The 27,323-nt window shown below is 50.9% G+C and overlaps 1 protein-coding gene across 1 annotated transcript in view; it reads left to right on the plus strand.

Annotated features, from left to right (window-relative positions):
- The first annotated feature begins 638 nt into the window (after nucleotides 1–638).
- Nucleotides 639–27,323, plus strand: part of PTGFRN (prostaglandin F2 receptor inhibitor) — a 75,214-nt gene continuing 48,529 nt past the window's right edge. The window contains exon 1 of the mRNA XM_037038789.1: nucleotides 639–973. Within this exon, the coding sequence (XP_036894684.1) occupies nucleotides 925–973 (49 nt within the window). The 5' untranslated portion in view covers nucleotides 639–924. The remainder of the gene's footprint in view (nucleotides 974–27,323) is intronic.

The following is a 27,323-nucleotide window of genomic DNA, read 5'->3' on the forward strand; positions in this document are numbered from 1 at the left end:
TCAGTGCCAAGGCACCCGGGGAGAGGGAAGAGGGTGGGCCAGGGAAGACGAGGCCCACCCAGAGGCAGGGCAGTCAGCACGACCTGTGATACCTGGGGCCTGGCCTTGTCACTTCGCGAGGAATCCTGGGGCAGGTCACCTGAACATGTAAGGCCTCGGAACTCTGCAGAGGTTGGAATCCAGGGCTTTCTAAAGTCCTTCCACCTCCGTCCTATCTGAATACTTTTTAACGAGGTCCCATCTGCTAATAGGTGGGGAGCTCACCTTGGGACCAGCGGGCGAGCCTGCGGGCAGTTTGCGGTAGGAACGATGGACACGCGTGGGGGCTCCACAGTGGTGGAACGCAGGGTGTCCCGGAAAGGAGCTTAAGTGATGGGATTTCCAGACAAGTCTTCCCACGGCCAACTTTTAAAGGTCGGAGGAAAGTTTGTCGTGGGGCGGGCGGGGGGGGGGGTGGCCTGGAGAGGAGTGCAGGGTGGGCTCCGCCGCCTCCTCCCCTTTAAGCGGGCGGCCCCGGGCTCCCTCCGTTACCTGGAGCGGGGAGGGGCTTGGGAAAGTTTGTGTTTGTTGCTGGCAAAGCGCCCGATGGGAGGCGCGGGCGGGCAGGCGCTGCGGTTCTTCCCTTTTGCTTTCGGGAAGCGGCTGGGGCTGCACGCTCAGCGCGGCGGGCGGCTCTGGCGCCCGGCTCCCAGTGCCCGGAGGGCCTGAGGAGGGCGGGAAGGAGGTAGGCGGGGGGCGGGAGCGAGGGGCGCACGTCCGCCCAGCGCTGGGATTGCTCGGCTGGCGGGGAGAGTAGAGCAGGCGCGAGGCCCAGGCGGAGGAGCGCTGACTCTGGAGCAGCCGGAGGTGGAGGAGGAGGAGGAGGAGAGGCGGCGGGGAAGGAGGAGGAGGCGGAGAGTCGCTCCCGCCCGGCGAGCGGCGAGCATGGGGCGCCTGGCGCCCAGGCCGCTGCTGCTGGCGCTGCTGTCGCTGGGTGAGTGCGCATGGGGTTTGGCGGGGCGCGTGGGACCGGCGGGGCCCGGGGGCGCTCGGCGGGGCGCGGCTGTGGCGCGCGGCCTGGGGCTCCGTGGGGGCCGGGGCCGTTCCCGGGAGATCCCGCCGGGGTACACCGGCAGCGCACCCCGGCGGAGAGCGGCCGCGGGGCCACCGGGAGCCAGGCGGGAGCCAGGCGCGAACGCGGGCCGGCCACGGGCCGGCCACACGCGGGGTGTCGATCCTCGCTCCGCTAGGCCGAGCCTCGCCCCCCACACGTGCGAGGGGAGTGGCCCGTGGCCGGTTGCCCCCAGCCCTCCCTACCTGTTGGCCACCGGGAGCTCGGCTCACCTTGAACTCCCGGCTTGGAGGGTGCCAGCGGTCCCTGGCCAGTGTCCTCAGCGTGGAGGCGGTAACGGGCGCCTTTGATCTGCCCGGCCGTGGCCGACACCGGCTGACTCGCTCCCCACACACAACCCGGGCTGAGGCGCCTTTCTAGGGAAGCGGGAGGAAGCACCAACTTCCTTCTACGAAGGTCTCGGTAGCCCAGAGCCCTACGGTGCAGGTCGGCGTGCGAGTCCTCTGCCGTGTTCGCTGAGGCTAGACGCCTGTGCCTCCGGCTTTTGCTTTATTTCTTCTCGAAGGTGCCTCCCTCCATATTTACACACAAAGACCGAGGAGCCTTGGCTTCTCCAACTTTTCCTACCTGTTACTTTCCCCTCCTTCACTGTGTCCCCTGCCTCCCACCCTCCCCAGGCCTTGGCGCCTCGACATAATTTGGCCCAGCACCCTCCCCCAACCGAAGGAATTTATGGTGGTTTTTTTTCTTCTCTGTGTTCCTTTTATACCATACACCCAGACACCATCTTCACATATACATATGGTTATCTTAAATGGTGATATAACCACAGAAATACATCTGTTTATTAAGTGCCTACCAGGGTACCCAGGGCCGACCTTTAAACGCTGTGATATTCTTGGAATCTTTCGGTCCCTGTCAACCAGAACAGAATGAATCCTCGGACCCCACCGTGGGTTTTCCTTCCAAGCCCCTTGAGAAGACGCATCAGAGTCTTCTGTGGAGCGCGTGGTGTGTGGTGTCTGTCCCAGCCAGGCCCCAGCTGCGCTCAGGGTAAATGACTGCTCTGCACTTACGGTCAGGGGGTCCCAGTGGAGAGGCCTTCCACAGCCACTCCCGCCCTGCTGGCACCCGGGCTTACTGGGCCCCGCCCCCATGACTCCTGCTGCGGGGCCAGCCTTTCTGGCTGCTTCTGTGTTTTCTTCCTTCACCCCTGAGGGGTTTTTTTGGAACTCACTCCCCGGGAGGGGAGAGCTTCTCCGGGCACTTTGCTTTAGCTGCAACCACGTGCAGGAGGCTTCCAGATCTTTCATTTAGTTCTGTAGCATTTCTTCTGCGGCCTGGGGACCTAGTGCCTTGTTCTTTCCCTTTCCTCTGGCACCCGTGTAAGCCAGGGTTTGCACAGATTGTGCCCCGAGCAACTCCAGAGTTGCTATTCACTTTACCGTCCGTGTGAGAACGACGCCCCCTAGAGTTGTGCAGGTCGCAACCTGCGTACCAGTTCAGGTGTTGCGGGCAGGTGCAAGTCTGAGAAATGAATGTCCTTGAGCAGCTCTGACTAGGGAGAAAAAAGGAGAGGAGAGGGGCCAGACAGAGGCTGGCAAAATCAAGAACAGAAGTGGGGAGGGGAAGGAGAGTCTTGCTTGTGTACCAGTGAATCCTGCCAGTCCTGACTGGGCATCTCACGTTCACTACACACAGGGAATGTCTGTGGTGTCACCAGCCAGTGCCTCTCCTCCTAACGGTTTCTTGAACTTGAACATGGATAACTCTGCCCCTCACTCAGTGTGGCTTTAATCTGACCTCTGGGATGCCCTCTCTGTTACACTCTAGCCCTGTTTTGATTCCGGAAACTTAATATGTTGCTAGGCAAGATCATCTTTCCTCTTGTATTGCAACTTGGGCATAATCTTACTGTCACGTTCGTTGACCTCCGTGTTCACACTGCCCCTCAATTCTGTGGCTTTTTCTGCAGTGCAGACTCCAGCTTCTTGCCGTTCTTCTGTTTCTTATAGCTGGTCCTCTGGCCCAGGTTCTGACGCTTCTGAACACCGTTAGCTTGGTCTACCTTTTCCTTCAGCTCCCGTTCTGAGTTTATTATTTTCCTAATGGCTGACTTTTGGGGAGGGGGCATTCTTTGCATGTTGGTTCCTTATGATTTTCTTACAAGGTCAGGCTCCCCACGTGTTCTCTCCCCTCTAGTCTCCCTTGGATTTAGACACTTCGTTCTAAACAACCTGTTTGCTCTCCTTTCCCTAGAATAGTTGTGAACTTTCTGGTGTTACTATTTCACTCGGCCTTGGAATGCCCCTCCTCTTGCCCATGTTTCTCCTTTTCCTCAGAACTCGCTTCCTCCATGAAGCTCCCCTGAGTCTAACTCTCGCCATCACATCCGAATCCTCCCAGCCTCACAGAGCACGTGCATGCTCCGAGGGCCTAAACCTGACTTGTCTATCCATTCAATGCAGCAGTTCTCGAGTGTCCATCAGACTCCGTGAAAGCATACAGACAAATGCCTCACTGAGTGGTTGGTGGAGGTGGGTGGACGGCGAATAAGACGGCTAACGACAGGACAGGATGAAATACCTACATAGAAACTGAGTGCTGGTAGGAAGCAAGGAAGAGCATGGTTCATTTTGACTTGGGATGGGGGAGAGATGGGACTTGATTTTGCTACAGAGGTAGAATTTGGGCTGAGCCTTGAGCACCAAGAATTTTGAAAGAAGGGATGGGAGAGCATTCCAGGCTCTGGGGAAAGGCGTCAAGTGTGGATGAGTGAAGGCTCCTTCAGAAGTGGCATGAAAGGCCCGTGTAATGGGAGGCAGGAGAGGGGTGTCATGGGAGAGCAAGCTGGGAAGGAGGGCTTGGGGCGGATTCTGAAGGCTTCTGGTGCTGTGTTGAGGAGTCTGGGCCACGGAGGGTGGGTTTGCTGGGCTTGGGGGTGCTGCCAGGCAGCCTGTGCACCTCCCATCATCACGCTTCCTTAGGTCACTGTGTGTAATGGTCTGTTCCTGGCCAAAGTTCCCACTCCGATTATAGCACCCAAGTCAGGGACCATGCTCATTTTTTTCACTGTAGTATCCCTGTTACTGATAGGGTGCCTGCCATGCAGTTAGTGTGCAGTGAATGTGGGCTCTGAACACATGTATATATCCCTTTATCTGTGGGTAATGGGCAGCCATTGAAAGTTAGTACAATGAGGCGATCTGTTTGAGAAGGCAAGTCCTCGCTAGTATGAAGCATGAATTAGAGAATGGAAGGTATGGAGCTTGTGGAGAGGGGTTAAGATATTTTTCATTTGCTCTGGCTGGTGTGGGTCAGTGGATTGAGCACCGGCCTGTGAACTGAAAGGCTGCCGGTTCAACTCCCAGTCAGGGCACATGCCTGGGTTGTAGGCCAGGTCCCCAGTAGGGGGTGTGTGGGAGGCAACCCATTGACATTTTCTCTCACACAATGATGTTTCTCTCCCTCTTTCCCCTTCCCTTCCCCTCTCTCTAAAAGTAAATAAATAAAAATCTTTAAAAAAAGATATTTTTATGTGTCTTTTTAAAAAATTTTGCAAATCCACTGAAGTAGTTTTTTATTTTTAATCCTCACTGGAGGACATGCTAGTTGATTTTAGAGACAGGGGAAGGAAGGGAGAAAGAGAGAGAAACATCTATCTGTTGTCTCTCATATGTGCCTTGAGCAGGAATTGAACCCATGACCTTTTGGTTTGTGGGATACTTCTCCAACGGACTGAGCCATCCCAGCCAGGGCTGAAAAGCATTTCATCTGTATTTTAAAATTCCTGTACCAGAGAAGACTATTACACTAACTAGGCAGGCCTTACTGCTCTAACAAATGGACTGAAAGCACAGTGGTTCCGACAATGGGGTGTCTTTCCAGCACTCCCAGGGGATGTTTCAGATGAAAAGTGTGGGTGGGACCCCCTGCCTCCCACAGCTGTTCTGACTCCCAGGCCAAGGGCAGTTCCATTGTCTTCAGCCTGTGGTGCTTCTAAGGTCACTTTGGTTGTCACTGTCACCTTTCCAGCCCCATAAAGGGTGAAAGAGCATGGAGGAACATGTATGGAGGCTTCGTGGCCAAGCCTGGAAGTGGCACATGTCATGTCTGCACACTTTCCATCCCACAGAATTTGGTCCATGCTACACTAGCTGCAAGGGAAGCTGGGAAATGCAGAGAAGCTGGGCAGCTGAATGCCAGCCTCCATGGAGGACGAGGCTAACAGATCGGCAGGATAGCTAGCAGTCTCTGAGTCAGTTATAAAGGATGTAAGGTGGGAAAAAAAAGTACCTACCTTTCCACTGCCCAAGCGCCCCACTTATGAATAGTGTACATTTGTCTGTCTCCTGAATATTTGGCTTGTTCTTTCTCAGAGCTCCTACACAGGGCTCTGCACCGAAAAGGCACAGAACGAAAGTAGCAGTTACTATACAGGGCGTGTGGATCAAGCGCCAGGCTTTTACATATAATATCTTACTTGATCCTCACAACCATGCTTGGAGGAAGGTACCGTTATTTTCTCCCTGTTACAGGTGAGGACACTGATGCCCAGAGCAGTTCAGGAACTCGCTCAGTGTCACCCCCGAGCTCCATATGCCTCTGTGGAGGAAAAGCTGGCTTGTGGTCGCTGTAACCTGATGCTGTGTGTATCTCGAGGTTCGTTTCCTTGAAAAAGCAAAAGTGGTTTGAAAGCAGAAGTGTGGTTGAAAATAAGAGGGTCTGGGGTGAGCGCAGTTCGGGGAAGGTTCCTGCAGCCTCATGGCAGGTCACCACGCCTTCTCTGAGAACAGGGACCGAAGTGCAGCTTCCTCCAGAGAGCACCGAAGAGGCAGGAAGCCTGGCGGGAGGGACCCCCGTGAATTCACCCAGCCTGCCGGCCTTTAGAGTGCTGTGGCCTTCAGAGATTCCCTGGCACTCATTGGAGCCTTGTTAAGAGAATTGCTGTATATGCCAAGCTGATTAATGCCTGCCCTGGCTATAATTATTCTTATTAGCTTGCTGAATAGGAACTCTAGTTGTCAGTGCTCATTCCTTACCAGGCAGTTGGGCTGGTCGGCATTTATATGGCTGTTTTGTTTTAGTGACGGGTGCAGAGCGAGTTTTAACCCGGGAGACAGAACGTGCATTTTCATATTGGCACTGCGTCTGGCAGTTAAATAAGGTGTGTGCTTGTCTGTCAGTGTGTGACTGCATCTCACTTTATCAAATGAAGTTGGGGGGAGCTGTCAGGGCCGTTCACAGCCACTCGGTTTAATTGCATCAGTTTCTTAAAGGCAGGATAGCAAGGCTGTTGGACTCACTCTCTGCTTTGGGAAAATAACTTGAACTGGCAAAAATTCTTCATAATTTATCTTCTGGAAAAGGCCAAGTGCTGCAGTTGGCACTGTCGGTGGCTCTTTAGATCTTGGAAGATTTCCCCCCACTGTGGTCTTCGAGAAGCAACAGAATGAGGCCCGGTAGTTATGGCTGACCTGGACCCGTGACGCGAGTTCCAGTAGACTAGAGGTGATGGCACCGCGTGCATGATTGAGTTCTTCAAATGCTGATTTTGCCAATATTCCCTAAGTGTGTGTGCGAGATTACGGAGTCACTAAGCAGCCCGGTTCAAGTTTAAGTACGATGTGCTGGGACCTTAATTGCGTCCTGCTGCGCACCTTCATAAGCAGCTGGAATGTGAAGGCACTTGCATCACTCGGGGTGTTGCAGAAGAACGAAGAAACACGCCTTGCTGAGTGTCGCTCAGTCTGGGGGGAATCTGGCTCAGAACCGTGCTTAAGCGTTCAGGGCACATTGCAGAACGGGTGCTACCTTTGAATCCTACTAAAACAGAGGCAGTGTGCGGGCAGATGGGTTACCTCTCGGGCCTTAAAAGTGATACCAAGCAGAGAACATCTTGATAGCGGCCCTTCCTTTTTTTACTTAGAGCTGGACTGGGCCAGAACTTCGCAGCTTTTGCTCCTTGGTAAGAGACCCACATGAGTTTCAGGTGGCTTGTATTTGTGTCATGCCACCCAACCCCTCAGCCCCCAGCCCCCAGGACCAACAGGTCAGCATCACCCCTAAGCTAGAAGCCGTGTTCACCCTGAGAGCCGTATGGACAGGATCACTTCCTGTGTGGGCTGTGATTTGATGGAGATTGGCAGGGAGCTCCTCTACCTGGCAAACCGCAGCCCTTTAGCCCCAACCTGGCCTTGACACGAGCTGTTTGGGGATGCACATTGAGAAGCGCAGGCACGTGAATAGTGGCGCACTTACTCACTCAGCCAATCCTGAGAGAGCTCTTGCTAAGCCAGGCCCAGCATCCTTCTGAGTGCTGGGGATTCTGCTGTGCACAGAGCCGACTTAGATCTGCCCTCTAAGGATGGGGCAGGATTCACCGGACCTGTGGTCAGTGTTGCCAGAAAGGGGAGCCACCTGGATGATTGAGGGGAGGGTCAAGGGCAAGTTCTTGGGAATGCCTGTCAGGGGACAGGAAATGGAAGGAAGGGTTGCCGGAAGGAATGGTCAGAGGATGGCAAAAGGACCAGGACTACTCCATCAGGAGCCAAGTAGAGATGGGTGGGTTGGTCAGGTGCTGCTGAAAAACCACAGAGGTAAAGACAGAGTAGCCTTGGACGTGGCGCCCCCAAAGAGGCCCGGAGTGAGAGGTGCAGGGAGATCGAGCTGTCTCAGGGTTCGCAGCCTTTGCAGCCCTAAGAGCAGCCACAGAATCCCCAGATGTGCCAGCTAGAGGTTGTTCATAAGTTCCCTTCTATTCTCCGCACAAACGGAACGTTTCCCCGTGTTCCAAAGGATGGCTACTTCCATGCCGATTGGTGGAATTAACCTCCCTGATCGCTGCTTTCAGGCCTTCAGCTGTTAATTGGAATTTCTAGCACAGGGACTTTGTGGCATTTTAATAGCACCTGTTTCTCCCATCTTCATCAGCTAAGAAGATTTTGATAGTTTGTATTACAAATAAACCATTCCATGTTGTGTATCTAAACTGTTTCTGCTCTTGAAAATCACTTACGAAGAGGAAGAGCAGGGCTCCGGCTCTGGAATCAGCCCTCTGTTTGAGTCCCGCCCCCTCTTCGAGGGGCAGGATTCTTAACCTCTCTGAACCTCAGTTCCTTCATCTGTAAAATGGGACTAATACCTCTCCTGCAGGTTTGTAATGAAGATTAAAGAATCATATAGCATCCTGGCCTGGTAGCTCAGTTGGTTAGAGCGTCACCCTGATACGCCAAAGTTGCGGGTTCAGTCCCTGATCAGGGCATGTATGAGAATCGACCAATGAATGCATATATAAATGGAGCAACAAATTGATGTCTCTTTCTCTCTCTCTCTCTCTCTGTTCCCCCTTACCCCCTCTCTAAAATCAATTAAAAATTATATGGCCAGAAAAATGAAAACATTTAACTCTATGTTTGTAAATCCCTAGAACATTAGAGTGAGGTTAGGGACCAGCAGTAGCGGCAGCACCGGGGGGAACCTCGGGGCCCAGCCCGGTCTGGTGACTCAGAATGGGCCCTGTGCGCAGATCCCAGTGGACTCCTGGTCTGGGAGAGTTCTTGACACCCAGGTTATTTGGTGGCCTGGATGAACGCTGAGGCCACGGTCAGAGTCAGAGTGAGAGGAATGTGGCAGGTGGTCAGTTAGCCATTAGGACGGGTCAGAATAGGTCTGGAGTGGAAGCAATCAGCCTGGTTTCCTGAGTTTACCCCGTTTGGCAGCCTAGCACCTCACGGCACGATCTGTCCGTGCGCCGTGAGGGTAAGATGAAGGATGCAGGAATCGGCGGGAGCTCCACCACAGGGAACGCTGGCCAGGGAGTCCACGTGGGGCCGCAGGTGAGCGAGGCTGGGAGGGCTGGTAAATGGCAGCAAGTTTGAGGGACCCGAGGTTGTGATGGGGGTGAAAAAGCAGATTCAAGGCCCAAGGGTGTGGGCGGGCCTGGAGCGGGGGAGGTGGGTGTCCACAGAAGTGACTGCTTCCAGGGCCTTGGAAGTGGGGCTGGCAGGGGGCAGCAGGCTGGGCGGGCAGTCTCCAAAATAACGTGTATCCAGAGTTTTCACCTCTCATGTGATTTCAGCCAGTTTATCTCGAATGTCCAACTGGGTTGGGTCTGAATGGATTAGGAGACAGTGGTGAGACTTTTTAGAAGCATTAGTCCCAGGTAGTGTTGGGGGAAAGTGTGACTAAGATACGCTGTGGTTTGGGGACAGCTGTGCTGAGAAGGAACCAGTGTGAGGGTTCTTTCCTAAGAAACTGCTTCCTACCTTCAGCACTTACATTTCGCCAAGCACTGCACTTTTCATATATTTACATCTTTGGTAGGTGCCATTGTCCCCCTTTGGTAGATGTGGAAACTGAGTCACAGAGAGGCGAAGGGACCTGCCTGAGGTCAGACAGCCTGTGGCAGACAGAGCTACGGGGATTTAAATCCAGATGGCGGGGTCCAGCGTCTGGGCTCATAACCACCCTGCCCTGTTCCACCTCTGTGCTAATGTAGCTATTCAGAGTCAAACATATGTTTGGAAACATAGAAAGGAATTGATACAATTAGCCAAAATGTGAGAACATTTGTTTCCTTGTCTTCGAAAACACGAGACTTGGATTCTGGCCCTGGGTCTTCTACTCACTAGTTTTGCGACCTTGGACAAGTTGCTGAATACCTTTTAGCCTCTGTAACGTCAGGGGCTGGGGCTAGCTGATCCCAAAGGCCCCCCCTTCCGTCTCCAGAACTCTTTGAGTCCACGCTGACCCCTGCTGTTGGCCATATGGGCTGCTTGGTCCAGCCCTGGCTCCCCGCCCGTCTCCCCCAGCCTTCCTCCTGTCTGCAGCCTGTGCTTCTTATCTCTCACCTGCCCAGCACCTCTCCACAACCGGGCGGCGGGGGCCTCGCCAGGCTCTGGGAATTGTTTGTCATTCTGTCACTGTACCAGCAACTGCTTCCTCCTTCCGGCCCATTCCCTGTGCTGGGAAGCTGGCATCTGTCTTTCCCCAGGTTCTCTAGGTTATGGGGATGTCCCTTTCAGACAGACTTCTGGGAAAGGTCACAGAAATGATGGAACCATTAAGACGTTTCTACAAGACAGATGGTTTCTTATTCCTGATTTTTGTGGCAAGTTTTGTGCAGCATCTCAGCCATGAGTAAGCTGGGGTTGAGTGATCAAGGCTCAGCCCTCTGGAACGTGACCTGAGTTTCCCTCCACTTAGTCCTCAGGTCTGGAGAAGAGGCTGGCAGACGTTATGCCCCACAGGCTCTCCCTTTCCTAATCCGCCCCCGCCCCCCGCCAGACTACAGTGAGACAACACAGACAGCCTCAAATGCATCCAAATGTCTCCTGAAGGTAGGAGAGATGAAATTCAGACATCTCCCATCAGTAGTCCTGACTGGCTAAGAAATGTGCTCCTAGGGTTTGGGGACTTCCTTCCTTTTCATTCTCTTAGTCTGAGCGGGGAAGTTTCAAATCGATGGTGGAGGCAATGCCGGCTGAAAGGATCCAGCCTGGAAAACTGCAGGCCTGCGAGGAGCCTTCGTTTCTGCCCTCAACGCCCCCACCCCCACCCCCACCCCCGCCAGGCCACTTGGAGGTGCGACCGCTCTGCTGACTCAGTCTTGGATGTGGATGTTTTCTAGGCTTGCTGGGAACCCTCTGGCAGTGGGTTCCCGGCTGCATTTGAAGTGTCGCTGGCGGTCGCTTGCCATCCCTTGCCATCCCGGAGGTGAAGGGGCTGCCAGTGCTTCCTAAATGCACTGCCCCTCTCGGTTCTTAGGACAAGAACCAAATACGAGCTGGACTGTCGTCTGTCCAACATTGTGCTGCTCTGCTTGTGCTCCAGAGACGAGTTAAACAACAAAACAAAACAAAACAAAACAAAACAGCTTTTGGCCTGGCTATTCGTTTTCCCATTTTCTGAAGCCTGGCACATCCTGTGATTTCTTATTTATTAGAAGGCATTATAGTCCGTCATCTTGGAGCAATCCACACAGTGAGTTTCAAGCGAAGACCATGGAGCCTGGCACGGAGCCTGGCACATGGTGGGCGGAGTCACGTTGCTCAAAGTCGCAAACTGATGCCCAGCTATTACCCTGGGCTGCTGTACAAGACACTCCTACTTTTCCTTGTGGTCTTATTTTTTTTAAAAGATTTTATTTATTTATCGTTAGAGGGGAAGGGAAGGAGATAAGGAGAGAAATATCAATGTATGGTTGCCTCTTGTGAGTCCCCTGCTGGGAACTGGCCTGCAGCCCAGGCATGTGCCCTGACTGGGAATTGAACCGCGATCGTGTGGTTCTCAGGCCCGCGCTCAATCCACTGAGCTACGCCAGCCAGGGCACCTTGTGGTCTTATTTTTTTACTTTTATTTATTTGCTTTTGAAAAAATGTATTTATTGATCTTTAGAAAGAGAGAGGGAGAGAAACATAGATTTGTTGTTCTGCTTATACATTCATTGCTGGTTCCTGTGCGTGCCCTGACCGGGGATCAGACCTGCAACCTTGGCCTATCCGGACGACTCTCTAACCCACTGAGTTACCTGCCAGGGCTGGTGGTTTTATTTTTTAGAACTTGAGCATCATTTGAGGAGTATTTGCCGTGTCCCCGACACTGTGGGAGACTGCAGAGGAATTAGGAAACAGAATCCAACACGGAAGCTGAACCGGTTACACTGAACAGCAGAGTGAATTGCTGGTGCTTTTGAAGCATCTGAGCGGATGAATTTTTAGATCGCGGTGCATATGGGACTGTCAGAGTCACGTGGGTAAACCGGGGGCCTGGAGCTGTTATTACGGAGAGCCTTCCTGGAGCAGGTGGCACTGGAAAGTGGTTTGAGCCGGGAGCAGGAAAAGCACTTCTGGTATGAAAGTGACCAGTGTCATTTCTCAGAGGTCACAGCAGGCCTGTATGTGTGGGTTGATATCCCGTGTGGGGATTAGCTGACTTGAGCTGAAGTCATCAGACCTCAGGGGCTGTGGGTGCTACACCCCTGGCGGGGAGGCTGGCCAGGAGGGAGCATGTGAGCAAAGCCGCCCTGAAAGGTGCCGCTGGTGCCCACGGAGCAGCTGAGAGCCCACACTTGCGAGGCTGCCGGGTCTGCTGGGGCTGACGGGAAGCGCGCCTGCTAAATTAAGGTGATACGTCAGGCCATAATCCTATTTTTGGTTATTTCTTACAAGGAAAATGGCTCCTAAAACAATGACTAATATTCCCCCTAGGTAGTTTATCAGGATATTTTGTCTAAGGACTATCACCCGGTAAGAGACACAGATGAATTTTAGAGGGGGAATGGGGGCTTTCAGATGGTTTTCCGTGGAAACAAGCTCTCCGCAATTATGTGGTCTATTCATCAGAGTCCCACTTTAATAACAGTTTATCCCACAAACAAGTTTCCTCTGGAACAACAGGATGAGACCCAGAAAGCTTCGCGCTGTGCCCGGCTCGCGAGTGACTGTCCTGCACCGCACAGTGCTGAACCGCCCAGTGGCCCCCCAGGGACCCGCAGCCGAAACCCAGTCCGCGCACTGCAGGGTGTCAGCCAGTCCCAAGGCAGCGGCAGGGAAGTGGCAGCCTGCTGGTCCCCGCAGAGTGGTGGCCCGAGGAAGGCATTGGGACCTCAGAACAAAGAGACGCGAAAACCAAGCGCAGAGGCGCCTCCCGATGACTCCCCCTCGAGTTTCCCCTCGTAGCCCTCGAGCCACAGCTGTGGAAGCCGTCGGACGGCCCATGCCCGGGTTGCCCCTCTTTTGTTTTCATATTGACTCGGAATGATTTCCATTTGGAACTCAGTCAAGCCTCACTTCCTGGGAGAGCAGGGGACACGTCTGGACCCTGGCGCTGCTGCCTGTAGCCCGGGCCGGCCTGTGGCAGCTCCTTTGTCGTGGTGGTCAGTGAGCCACCTGCGCGCAGAGCACAGCTGTCATTGGTCTTTCTCACCCGAGGGGTGAGACAGCAGGGCCACGTCTGGTTTTATCTCTGTGCCTAGGGAATCAAGTCTTTGAGTGAATAAACAAATTTATTTTTTAGAAAACACCTGCATACCCCTGGCTGGTGTGGCTCAGCAGATTTGAGCCCTGGCCTGCGAACCAAAGGGTTGTTGGTTCCATTCCCAGTCAGGGCACATGCCTGGGTTGCAGGCCAGTTCCCAGTAGGGGGCGTGTGAGAGGCAACCACACATTGATGTTTCTCTTCCCCTCTTTCTCCTTCCCTTTTCCTCTGTATGAAAATAAATAAATAAAATATTTAAAAAAAGAAAACACCTGTATATATATATCTCATACATACATATATCACGTATACAATGTATGACGCATATGAAATCCATATATAGTCTGTTGGTGGACCTTGAGTCATCCAGGGGGCAGAGGTCAATGATGTGTCCTCACTATCTTTGGTATGTGTGCCTACCATCTTTTCTTAGTATTTCTCAAAGAGTTGCTTGTGACTTCATTGCCAAGGCTGAGATTTGGGGGGGGGGGCCACGAGAAGGGGGATGAGAGGGTCCCCATTCTTTCTCAGCCTCTTCCTTGGCAGCTTGTGTGGAAGACAAACGACTCATGGCTTCTCTTCATTGTCTCTGCTCTCCCTCCACCCCTTCCTCCCTTTGTGGGGTTGACACAGCCCCTCCCAAGCCAGACTGGCATCTGCTCCCCTGCTGGGCCTCGCTTGGTCGTCCTCAGGGTGGAGACGCAGACTCCTTCAGTGCCAGTGCGTGCCCCGAAGGCCTTGTGGCTGGGTTCGTCCAGACCTCAGCCCGCCTGCTTGTCCTCACCGCTGTGGCCACGTACAGGGGACCGGCAGTGGTGCTGTCGCCAACCCAGTGCCTCTTCTTACTGTCTACCTATTTCATGACCACTGTTCATTTTCTGTGCTGCACCAGGCATTGTTCCGGAGCTCTGGGCCCCCAAGGACAGTCCCTGGACTCCTGCAGATGCCAGTCTCGATGCGGACATGTGATGTGTACACAGGAAGAGAGGTGGCATTGCAGAAGCCTCCAAGGACTGTTAGAAAAAAGTGCTGGAAGTTTTGAGAACAGGGAGAATGTTCTGGGCTAGTCTAGACGGAGGGGCTTTTGCAGAAGAGGCTGGATGACTGGCATCACCCTCTGTGCCTGTGTGTGTCACCACTGGGGTCCCCTCTCCTCCTGTGGATCCGTTTTAGGCTTTAGTGGCCCTGTCTGGATTGGGAAGCTTTGGGAAGGACCCAAAGCACCCAGGTCGTGGGCTGCTCCAGCCCCAAAGAAGAGTGATAATAAGATAATGAAGCTAATGGAGCAAAATCCGGGGTTTGGAGTGTTGAGTTTGTTTCACCCCCTGGGTGCTGAGAATGGGTCTCAGTCTGGTGTGTGTTTTTCTCGCCGTGCGCTTGCTCTTCATTTCCTGTGAAGAGCTGAGCAGAGAGCATTTTGGGGGAAATTATTGACAAGGGGCCGTTTCTGATATAAACCGGATTAGTTACTCCTGTTATAACCCACCGAGATGGTGATCCGGAGATCAGTTTAGGCTCTGAAGTTCCAGCCTGCAGAAACTCATGCAGTCATGACATCACCAGACAGGTCGCTGGGCTGGGAGTGTGATGATGAGCAGGGAGCCATCGGCCCCTTCACGGGGCTCATAGCCCAGCGAGGGTGGCAGCTGAGCTCCAGGGTCATGGCAGCCAGGCCCAGCTGACCCTCAGCAGGCACAAGGTGAACTGTGCCTGGGGCTGGAGACCGAGCCTGGAGGAGGATTGGGAAAGGCTTCTGCAAGGAGGAGCCATGTGAGCTCATTGAGTCTTTTATTTTTTAAACTCTCACCCAAGAATATATATACTGATCTTAGAGAGAGGGGGAGGGGGAGAGAGAGAAACATGGATGTGAGAGAAAAACATTGATTGGTTGCCTCTCATAAGCACTTCGATTGGGGATCGAACACACAACCTAGGTATATGCCCTGACTGGGGGTCAACCCCACAAGATATTAATGTTGGGACGATGCTCCAATCGACTGAGCCACCTGGCCAGGGCATGCACTCATTAAGCCTTGATGATCAGTAGGGTTTTGTCTGGCAGAAACAAGTGGATTACTCCTTGCAGGCAAGGGAAGAGCTTAGGCAAAGAAACACACCTGTTTATAAGAGTGCGCTGCTCTTCCATAAAGAAAACATTTTTTCTTATGGCTGGACTAGGGGTTGAGTTGTAGGGTCCTTGGAGGGAAAGGCCTAGGTTTGTGAAGAGCCTCGAATGTCACCTGCAGGAATCTAAGCCCCATGTTCTAGGTGAACTTGTCTGTTTTTTCTGGTTCAGACTTCCCTAGAGTGCTCTAAGTCCCTCATGTCTTTTATTTACTTGATATTTTTAAAGATTTTCATTGGTAGAGGACTCATCTCCTTCCAGATCTTTTGCAAAGTTGCCACACTGTCCCGTCCTCCTTGACTCTGATGCTTGGCAGGGATTGGCTCATCAACTTACCTGATGATGTGCTTCTGCACACAGTAGGAGTGCAATAAAGAGCTGCCAAGTGAAGGAATGAAATCTCGGGTTGATGGAGTTAGTCTTTTTCTGCTCAAGCCAAACCACCACCTTGCACTCCTTACTGAACCCCAGTGGGGAAGCTGGGTGTTGACCTGCACCCCACTCCGGGCTCCTGGCAACCGGTCTGTGAATGTCAAGGGTAGGCTTAAGGGGTTGCTGGGAGGAGGGATGAGCAACACACAGGAAGTGGACGCGAGAAACAGTAAAATAGGGGAGACCAAGGTAGGGAGTGTAGGAGAATTTCAACAAGTTATCTCAGGTGCCTTTCCTGCAAGTTTAAACCCTCCATAAATCCCCCATTCTCTTTAAAATAGAGGATAAAAGAGAGGGCCAGGTGTTCGCAGAGAACTTGGCAGACTGTGCTGGCCAGTCCCAACACGGAGAGGACAGAAAATGGCTGAGTAGCGAGGAATGCTGGGCAGTGCTTGGGCCTCTTGCAGCTGTTAATGTTGTAGAACGCTTTAAACTCATCCTTGTGGGTAGCTCTTGCCTTGGCCTTTTCTCTCTGGTCCCTACACAGAGCTGTTTAAATCATTTCTTGTTTATTGAGTTATGTGGGTTACTTACCAGCACAGGATATCTCGACGTGTTTTGCATCTTTTTGTTGTTCGTGGGTCCCCTGACGTCTGGGAACCTCAGTTTCCCTATGTAAACCCTCCGGGGTTGAGGGATTATTCACGTGGACAGGATTTGCGAACTGTAAAGCTTGCTAATAAATGTAAGTGCTATAAATGTAAGGTGGTTTTGTCAATTACTGAGCCTTGAAGGGCAAGGCTGTCTGTTTAATACCCGGCTTACAGTGTCAGTTCGGGCTCCATCAGGGAAGCAGAGCCACGATGAATATCATGGAGTGGGCGTTTATCAGAGGAGTTGGACTTCACGCCGTTGTAGGAGGAGCTGCAGAAGCGAAGGCCTGAACAGGAGGGACAGAGGATTCTGGAAGAGCCACCGGTCAGCCAGCCCTCCTGAGGCCCAGCTAGAGCTGGCGGAGGAATCTGGGACCGACCGAGGCGGAGTGGGACTGCTGCAAAGGGAAGAGGGCGGGCGCAGGAGTGGGTGGGAGGGCGATGTCTCTCTTCACAGCTACCACTTCGCCAGCCCAGCATCTGGTGGTCTCGGGGCATGCTGGTCAGTGAGGGCAGCAGTTGGGAGAAAGAGCGAGGACCAACTAGTGCCCACTAACACCTGTGCATCTGTCTCGCCACCTTTCACTGTGACAGCCCCCAGAGCGTGGCAGATGCTGCTTTCTTTCCACTTCCCAAATCTCAGATGCACTTCAGTGTTGTCCAGCTGTAACCCAGAGCTGCACAGGGAAGAGGATTCTGGGAAATGTAGTTCCAACATATTGAAGTGGGCACATATGAAACCCCACACTTTCCTAATGTAGAGTTAAAGATTTTGCATGGCTCGGCCTCCCAGGGGCCCTCAAAGGCCAGTGAGCTGAAGGTGATGTCATGGTTATAGGATCTAGATTTTCACTGCTTGGAAGTCCAGTTAGCAGGTGATCCACTCTTTAAGTGACTTGCACTGGGTGCCTCAGTTGCTGGTGGCATCAGATCTCCTGGCTTCCTTTCCTGCCTATAGTGCCAGAGGTGACGGCTGTCTCAGTAGCAAAAGCTGAGGAAAGTCACACTGACCATAAAGAGCCTGTCACTTTGGGGCGGGGTGGGGGGTGCAAAGTCTCCTGTCCCAAATTCTTGTTTGACCTGGGAGACATCAATACTTAACTCCTCTTGGCCCCGTGTGAAGGCTGAAAGATTTCCAGATATGAATGCCTGCAGACTAGAGCCAGAGACTGTCATGTGAAAGTTCAATGAGAACAAGGTTCATCCCTCTGGTCCCCACCTTGGTCTGTAAGTCCCCGCGGCCCCTGTGCTCACGTTTGCGCAGCCAGCTGGGGCCAGCAAGGACCTGGGGCTGCCTTCTGTGGTAATCTTGGGCCTTGGGACAATAGCACACCTGGACCTGGCCGTCCCTGGGTCTGTCACCTTTTGGACTGCCACCTCTGCTATTTCCCTCTGTGACCACTCTCTTCCCTTTACACCTCCCAGTTCCCTCCTGTCTGTTGAAGCTACTCTCCATTCTCACTGTCATGCCCTGATCTTTTTTTTTTACTTGCCTTTATTTTACTTAAAAAATAATTGTTATTTTTAAATTACAGTTTCTACTCAATGTTATTTTATATTAATTTCAGGTGTACAGCATGGTGGTTAGACAGGCAAGTGTTTTACAATGTGTTCCCCCCAATCTGGCCAGTGCCCACCTGGCACCCGACGTAGTCCTCACAGTACTATTGACGGTGTTGCCTGGGCTGCAACCTGCATCCCCGTGACTGTTCTCTAACTGCCAATGGTCACTTCTCCATCCCTTCTCCTTTTCTCCCAGCCCCCAGCCCCTCTCCCTCCGGCAACCATCAGACTGTTAATGCCCCCGGTCTTGAACATTCCTTTTTTCCAGCCCACCAGGCCACTGCCCTGGCTCTTATCCGGGGCAGACATTGGTGGTCGGCAGTTCAGCAGTGAGCCCGTTACCATCCTTGGACCCCCTGCCATATTTCTTTGCCAGCCTTCCTACCATAGGTGAATACTGCACACCAACCACAGTCTCTGAGCTCAAGCCTGGTCATCTTGTTGGGGGAAAGAATCTCAAAACCTGCTCACAGGCATTTCCCACAAAGTTAGGGTGTCTGTGCTGCACCCGAGCCTCCTGTGTGTCCAGACGGCACTCGTTTCCTGTTGTAGTCACTGTAATGCCTGTTCTGCACCTTCCTTGGGTCTCCAGGACCTGAACCCCTCTCTGCTCCTTTACTGAGACGAGGAACACCAAGCTAAGTTTCCTCAAGCCTTTTTGTCTCAAACTTCTGTATTTTTACCCATCCTTGTCTCCTAAATTCTGGAAAAGGTGAGCCTCTATCTTTGGCTCTTTTTCCCTGTTTATGTACATTACTCTGCTTATGTGACCCCATGCAACCTGTGGCTTTAATACCATCCATGTGCTGATAATGACTTTTCAGTGAACGTCTTTGCTTGGATCTCCCCCTGCGCTCCAGACACAGGCATCTGCTGCTTCCCCCACCGCACCCCTCTCTCCTGTCTGATGGGCATCTCACTCTCAAAGTGGTCAGAAGCAAACTTCAGCTTTGCCCAACACAAATTCGCTTCCTCACTGCGGTGAATGGCTTCACCATGCACCCTGGTGCTCCTGCCAGAGCCTCGACCATCCGAATTCTTCTCTCCCCTGCTCTCCACATTCAAATGGCATTCTGCCTTTTCATTTTATAATCGAGATATATTTTGAATCCAACCACTCCTGAGACTCACTGCCACTACAGTCCAAGGCTATAGTGTTCATCATCTTTTACTCGGTCTACTGTGGTGTTCGCCGTACTGGTGCCCTTGCTTCCTGATTGGCCCCGCCGTGGGTCATCTTTCACACAGCAGCCAGGGTGAACTGGTACAAGTAAAGCAGCCCTGTCATTCTCTAGTGCATGAGCTTTCCCCGTCCACCAGAATCCAAGCCCCCCCCCACCATTCCTTTATCATATAGTCCAGTCACACTGATATTTGTCTGTCCGTTGAACCTACCAAGCTCTCTCTGTCTGGAGCCTTCTTGCCCCGAGTCAGCCTTGCCTCCTCCTGTTCTGGTCTGAATTCAAACGTGACCTTGCCAGAGTGGTCTTCCCTGACCACACTGGCTAAAAGCAGCCCAACCCCCCCCCACCCAGTCACTACATATTAGCATATTTTATCTAGAGAGCCTTTGTCAGCCCTCTGGGTTTGTTTCCACACTCTCCTTCCTGGAACACAAGCTTCTGGTGAGCAGTTACTCTTACCTGCGTGTCGCCAGTGCTTCGCAGGAACTGCGAAGCTGACTCTCCAGGATAAACCTCCCGCTGGTGCCCTCCCTCTCCTCCTGCCTGCTTTGGGGTCTTTTTCACGGTGCTGCCCCCCTTCCTTGCATCTTTGATGGTTCCCGGTCTCCTGGCTCTTTCTCGCCAAATACCATGCCACACCACTGAAAAGGCACTTCTCTGAGTCACCGGGTCAGCCGTCTTTTCTCAGCACCCATCCACCTTGACTTTTCTGCAGGATTGACGCTGTTCACTTTCTCTTCATGAAACATACGCTGGGAGTCTGCCCTAGCTATTGTGCAAGGTGCAGGCCTGGGTCCTGCCTCCGGAGCTTGAAGTTCACCAGGAGCAAGTCCAGGGTGTGTCTCCAAGTAAACCAGCTGAGGCGCATGCGCAACCCTTTCTCCTGCAAATGCTTGTACCCCTCCGCTGCTAGGATGGAAGACTTCTCTGGTGATCTTTCTGAGTGGCTAGTATTTCTTTTTTCTTTGCTAGTGTCTTTTTCTTCTGCCTGTGTCTTAAATATAGGTGATCTCTGTGGTTTTTGTCCCTCTCCCTCTTCTCTGGACTCTGTCCCTCCGCGACCTCTTCGACTTCCACACCTTCACCTTTAGATAGATCTCCCTTCCACCCACGTCCCTCCAGGCACATGGCTGCACATTCATCTAGGGGTCAGATATCTTCTGGGGGCTGCCATTCCCACCACCTCATAGATCCTGCACCTTGGCTGACTCTCACAGACTGACTTTCTCCACTGGTTCCCTACCAGCTCTTAGCTGCCCTTTGACGGGGGTGTCAGCTGCCCCTAGCAGCGTGCCTGTTGGGGCTGTAGCCTTCCTGGTCCCAGCACTGCCCTCAACATGGTTCCTCTGTCCCCTTGTAGGGGACTCCGGACCGAGCTGCCCTGTGTCTGCTTGCAGTCTCCCTACCACTCCCCAGAGCCCCCTCCAAGGTCTTTGCTTCTGCTCGGCCTTTGAACTCCAGTCACCTTCCTCCTCAGTGTCCCCGTCCAGCCTCTCCCCTGCCCCGACACCATTTTTCGGAGGCCCAGCTCAAATGTTGACAATGCTTCAGCCACTTCACTAGGCTCTTTGAATGGACACACCCTCACTGTTGAACTCCCCGGCACTTGTTAGCACCTCTTTGGTTATTTCTATCCTGCCTCCTGTTACAATTTTTATGTGTACCTTCTGACCCTGAACGCATCACACATTAAGTCCCCTGAAAGGAGATCCAGACGCCGATTTACCTTTCTGTGCTGAACGGGTGACATTGTTTGTCTAGTGTATCAGTGAGGTCCTAGCCGAACCTTTCTGTAAAAAATGAGGATGAGGCCTGCTCAGGTCGAACCCATTTTGTTCCGATGGGATTTTGAAGCACTGCCATGTGTGACTTCATTACACACCCTCCGCTGGCTGTGGCTTGCCCGGCGCGCACACTGCTGCATACTCATCACTCAGGGGTTGTCTAGGTGTGAGCCATGCAAGCCCTTCCTGCCGGGCCTCTCAGCCGCAGACATGAAGAGACAGAGGTTTTTCCATTTGTTGATTCAGATAGGCCAGTAAAGGCTCCGTAAAAGCTTACAAGTTCGGCCTCTGTGTTCACTTCCAGCTCACATGTGGACCGGGGACTTGACCTCTGTGTTCACTTCCAGCTCCTGCGTGGGCTGGGAACTCCCTGTGGCAATCCACAGGTCTCCAGTCTCTCTTAAAGGCACCTTGCAAGGTCTCAGGAAGGGGGACTTCGGTGCGTGTCCTTTTGGAAAGCAAACTAAAACACCATCTTTTAGTGTGTGTCTTGTTTCGGTATTTCAGCGCTACTTGTATGCTGGGTTCGAAACTGCCGATACGTCCAAATGACTCTGATTGGAAAGTCAGGCTGTTTGCTTCTAGGCAGCTCAGTGAGATGATAAAATTTGAGCAGTAATAGAAACAATTGCAAAAATCCTTTACTGTACTCTGCAGGTCTTGATTTAGAATGATGCTGATGATAACCCAAGAAATAAAATCTGTTTCCCTCAGGTATCATGAGGGGTGGGAGAGGGTAGAGAAATTCAGTTTAGCCTTTTTCTAAAAAATGTTTTATTTATTTATTTATTTTTAGACAGAGGGGAAGGGAGGGTTTAGAAAGAGAGAAACATCAATGTGTGGTTGCCTATCGTGTGCCCCCCACTGGGGACCTGGCCCACAACCCTGGCATGTGCCCAGACTGAGAATCAAACCCGCAACCCTTTGGTTCTCAGGCTAGTGCTCAAACCATTGAGCCACACTGGCCAGAGCTAGTTTAGTCTTTATTAGCTTGTCTCTCTCAGTGAATGAGTCCTCATGGTTGCTGATCTTGCCCGTTGTACTAAATACTGCAGGGACAGATTACCTTGAAAGACAGGCCTGACTTTTCCTGCCCACGCCCATCCATTCTGCGTGACAGAAAAAGATGAGGCCAAAGGTGGGCCACTGTTAATCTGGAAACAGTGCCCTCTTGATTACTAATTGCCCACGCTGCTGTGATTACTAATTCCCCGAGCTGCTGAAAAGTCAGAGCAGTGGGCTCCACAAAGCCCTTCCTACAGGATTTTGCAAGTTCCTTTTATCTTGTCTGAATTTGAAAGTGTGAGATGTTAGAGTTGGTATCACTTAAAATAACAGAGATAGTATGTCAGAAAAAATGTTGAAGAACCTGGAAGATATTTTTAACAATCCCATTTCTCCATTTCTCTCATCTGTCAACTTCATCTTGAGAATATGTATTTCTTCTCTTAGTAAAGCATGTCTTTTACTCTCCCGCCTATCTGGTTGACATTGCCCTGGGAGAATTTGAAGTATTTTATAGGGAATTTCAAGCTTTCCCCCTCCTACTCAGAACAAAGACAAAATCAGTGGAAGGTGGGAATATCAACAGCACAGTTGGAGGCAAACCAGCCCAGCCGGCCTTGCCAGGTGGGGACTGCTGGGTGGAGACAGCCAGATAAACCGGGGTTTGAGGCCCTCCCCCAGGAGCTGTTAGGGCTCGTCAGCAAGTTCTTTGACTTCTCTGAGTATCAGTTTCCTCAGGGTCAGTCCTCTGTCTCCTCAGTTCTGTGATAGGGGTGGTAGTGTCCACCTTATGGTTCTGTTCTGTGGATTGACTGAGATGATTTAGGAATAGTTTTTACCTCAGTGCATGGCGTACAAGGTAGATGCAGTATGTTATTATTTCAGTCATAACTGGGGAGAGATATTCAGTGATGAATCCAAGTGAACACACGACAAAGTAAAATACTTGAGCAATGCTTATATGATGTGAGCTGAAAGTGTGGAGTCTTTGATTAATCAAGTTTTTTTTTAATTATTCCCCTCTGCCCTCCATTGGTTTATTCCTTATTCATTCTTTCATTTTTGTGGTTATTCTAGAGATTAGAACATACATTATGGAGTTTTTAGTGTCTACTGGTGGCCCTTTTATCACTGCAGGATAATGCAAAACGCGCAAAGAATTAAGCCCTGTTTACTCCCCTCTTTCCCTCGCTTTTTGTGCTGTTGACGTCCTACATTTTCATCATGCATAGATTTTAAATTCCAGAAGGCATCACTGGTATGGTAGCAGAGTGTCAGTGTTCAGCAGACTTACCCCATCGTTACCCTTTCTTTTGCTCTCGTCTGCCTTTCCGTGATTCCATCTGCTATCAATTTCTTTCTAGTTGAAGAACCCCCTTAATATTTATCTTCATTATGTCTGTAGTATTTCTTTTCATTGTTGAACGTTGGTTGGAAGCATATTTATTTTACCTTTTTTCCCCCAAGGATTCTTTTGGTGTAGAATTTTGGGTCGGCTCTTTCCTTTCATTGCTTTAAAGATGCCACTCCATTGTCTCATGAGCCTGTCTTCTGTTGAAAGTCCGCTGTTGGTGCTCTGCCGCTTCCTTCTCGGCCCGTAGCGGTTCTGCCCTGAGCTACCTGGGTGTGGTTTTCTCTGTGTTTACGCTGCGTGGGATGCATAGTACTCCTCCAATCCTGGGTATGCTGTCTATTGTTGGTTTAAGAAACCCCTTAGCCACTGTGTCTTCAAAAATGAACTCTGCCTAATGCTACCGCAGTCTGTCTCCTCTTGGGACTCAGTCAGGCATGTTTGAGCTCTTTTACTGTCTCTCGTGTCTTTTAAGTTCTTTTCTGTATTTTTCATCCTTTTTTACACACTGGGCTTCAGTGTGGATAAGTTATACTGACTTCTTTTCTGATGCACCTAATCTGCTATCAAATCCATTCACTGAGCTCTCAATTTCAGATATTATATCTTTTTAGTTTTAGAATTTCAATTTGATTATTTCAATAGGTTTTAGGTAAGAGGTGAAATCTTGTTGTCTATTTCTTTAATAACTAATTGCGGTTGAAGTCTGTGTGTGACAACGCCAGTGTCTGGATCGCTGTGGGTCTGTTTGTGTTGTCTGTTTTTTTCTCTGGTTTTCAGTCACTTGGTCCGGTCATTTGGAATGTTGCTAAGTAATGACTGAATACTGAAAAATTACGGAGGCTCTGTAAGATATTTTCTTCTTCCCGAGATCTACTTTTTTAGTTTTCCTGGCAGGCTTGGAGAGTAAGAGAGGTGAGACCATAATCCAATGAGGAATTGAGTTGCTTTGAGACTGGATTTTGGCTTTGATGAGAGCTAGTTGTTTTTGAACTTTGCTCTTACTCCAAAGGCAGTGTTTACTGTATATAGCCTACCTTCCTTGGCGAACTTTACTGTATATAACCTACCTTCCTCTGTTTCCTCAGTACTGTGAGATGGTCAAAAACTTTGCTTAACCTTTCAGCCTCTTTGTATTTACCTTGTGCTTAGTTTCTCAGCCACTCACAGTGCCCCCCGCCCCCCACCCCAACACACCCAAGCAGCCTTCGTAATGTCAGTCTCCATGACCAGAAAAGCAACATGGTATGTTGACTGCTACTCTGCTGCCGACTTTTCTCCTAGGATCTTGGCTCTTCAAATTATGACTTTCTAATGGACCTGAACTTCAGTTGTTGTCTTCCTGGCCAGGAGCTCTTACCTATTCTCGGACCTGTACCTCCTAAAGTTGGCAAATGGCCCAAGAGAAGGGGCAGTGGACATTGCCAGGTCTTTCTGGGATCTTGGCCCCTTGATCCTGGATTGCTCAGTGGTGTGCTCAGTGACCTGTCTCTTGTCGTCTGTCCATCTCTTGTGGCTGTTCTCAGGGTGGGACTTGATCTGACACAGTTGCTTTGTCACAGCGGAAAGTGAGAGTCCCCTAGAAGGGGCGATCTCAATTCTAGGTCTTTTGAAATTTATACCCTACCTACCCTCCTTCTCCCCAAAAAGTATTTGAGGTAATTTATAGTAAAATATACATGTACATGCAATAAAAACCTTAAAATAAGGGTAAAAAAAATCAAAAGCACAAGAACGGCGGAGAAGGCAGAGGAAGGTGTAGAGACAGCAAGGGCATTTAAAGGAAATTTAAACGGTGGTGGTTTCCACGGTTGACCATGATGTTTACTACAGGACTTCCTTGCTACTAAGGTATAAAAGGACATGTGAATGTTATGTATGTTGGGGAAAACAGGACTTGGCAGTTGGGATAGAGAAAAGATGAAATTAGCAGTAACACGTGTATTCAGTTTTTTGGTTTTGTTTTGTTTTGTCTTTTGGCTGTTTTGTTTTTGGTTTTGTAGACTTAGACAAAAACTTTTTCAACCAAAGTTTGGGGGCAATGGAGGGTTCTGAAACTCACCTGAGAGGGTCCGGTCTAATCAGGATGTTACACGCGCCGGGCTGCTTAGTGACTGGGATCACTGATGGTCTGGCATCGAAGCCTTAATGCCGCTGCACAGTCAGGCATTAAAATGCCGTATTGCCCTGGCCGGGGAGCTCAGTTGGTTAGAGTGTCACGGCTGTGGTTTCAGTCCTGATCAGGGCACATACAAGACTCCACCAATGAATGCATAAATAAGTGGAGCAACAAATCGACATTTCCCTCTCTCCTCTCTGCTTTCCTTTCTCACTAAAAATCAATAAAAATTTTTTAATACCCTTGAGTATTGAAGGCACTCTGGGGCTCTGGTACTCTGGTTTAAGTGGTAAGAGATGCTTATATATTTCTTGTCCTTTGGTCCATCAACAGATATTTTTTATGGTACTTAATTCTAAGGGAATTTTATCGTATGGATTTTTGTGTCATTGAACAACACAGTGGTGTCCCCAGGATTACTTTTAAAGGTGATGAAGAAAATGCTTTTCATATGATGGTTCCTCATATGGACACTTGAAAACAAATTAAACCATAATTTTAAATCAATATCAGTAAAGACTCTTAATTTGAAATGCTGGTGGAACTTAGAAAACCAGAGGAAATTTTTATTTTTCCCCCTCAGTTATCAACTGTTACAAGAGATTTTGACAAAAAATTGGCAACGTGTGGCTGTGCAGATATGTTTTCGATTTGAAAAGAGCCATATGCTTTATTTTTTACCATTTATATTTATTTAAAAATATTATTAGCTGTTATTTAACACTATTGAAGGAACTCTGTGCTAAATACCAGATTGCCTGTAGTAAGAGGAAATTCTCTTACCAAAACTGAAAATCTTGATTTGCATGACTGAGGGGACAGCTCAGTTCTGCATGCAAGGCACAACTTGGGTTTGTATCTTTTCAGATTAGAATCTGGTCTTTCAGGCATCCGTTCCTGTCTGCTTTGCTCTTCCCAGCGGCACTATAACGCAGCCAGTTGGAGGCACGCCGCAGGTCTGGCTGGAACCTGGAGGCAGGAGTGCCTAAGTGACCCGGGGGGATGGGCGGGCTTTGCAGAGGGAGCCGTGCTGGGGCTGCTCCTTGCACGAGGCTGAGAGGTGGCTGGGAGGGCATTCCAGCCGCAGGAGGCACAGAAGCAGAGGCCACGGGTCATGAGAGAGCACGGCGTTTACAGAAAACGAAGGGTCCTGGCTTCTTCACAGTTCACATCACACATGGCTCCCTGTGACCCCCGCAGACGGGCCTGGGCAAGGGGCTCCCCAGCACAGCCTTCCAGAATGAGATCTGTCCCTCCTTCTCGTCCTTGGACTCTGAAGCCTTGGACCGTCTCCCCACCACTTTGGCCATCGCCGTGTCTCCTGGGGTCTTTGGGGTCATCATTTCTTTTCCTGGAGTGTAAGCATTATGAGGTGAAGAGGTGCTCGGAGAAGAAGCAGGAGTGCTACCCGTGGGCCAGCCACGCATGATCTGCTGTGTCTTTTATCCAGTGGCTCAGCTAGCAAATATTTATTGAACAAGTACCATGAACCAGGCTCTGTGTGTGTGTTGTGTGTACATGAACAAAACAGCCCCCCCCAAATCACCGCTCATGTGGAACTTACACTCTAGTGGGAGGAGACAGACAATAAATAGTCGTAAAACATACAAAATGTACATGAAGTGTGTTAGGGATAAGTGAGAAGAAGAAACTGGGCAGGACTGAGGACGGGGGGTGGGGGCGACTTTAAGGGGGTTAGGAAAGGCCTTGCTATGAAGGTGACATTGGAAGAAAGATCTGAAGCCCATGAAGGAGCCGGGGTAAGTGCAATCGCTCCAGGCGGAGATGTGCAGACGCCCTGAGGTTGCAGCAGGCCCGGCTTGTTCTAGAAACTGTAGGAAGAGAGCACAGGTGACATAGGGTGGGTGGAGCCAGTGGGAGAGGAGAGGGGGGCTTGAGGAAGGTCAGGTCTTGTGAATGAGGTCTTGATGGCCTCTCAGAGGACTTTCAGCTTTTAGCTGAGTGAGGTGGGGAAGGATGGAAGAGTGTTGAGCAGAATAATGAAATCATACAACTTAAGCTATGAAAAGATCAATTTTTAAGACCAGAGGTCAAGAGTATAAATCAGGAGGTTAGTTGGGAGGTTGTTGCTGTCAATCGGGTGAAGGGGGTGGTGGCTTGAAGCAGGGTGGTCACA

This window comes from Sturnira hondurensis, unplaced genomic scaffold (genome assembly GCF_014824575.4).
Source record: "Sturnira hondurensis isolate 20B ecotype Veracruz unplaced genomic scaffold, ASM1482457v3 Scaffold0024822, whole genome shotgun sequence".
NCBI classification, from domain to species: domain Eukaryota; kingdom Metazoa; phylum Chordata; class Mammalia; order Chiroptera; family Phyllostomidae; genus Sturnira; species Sturnira hondurensis.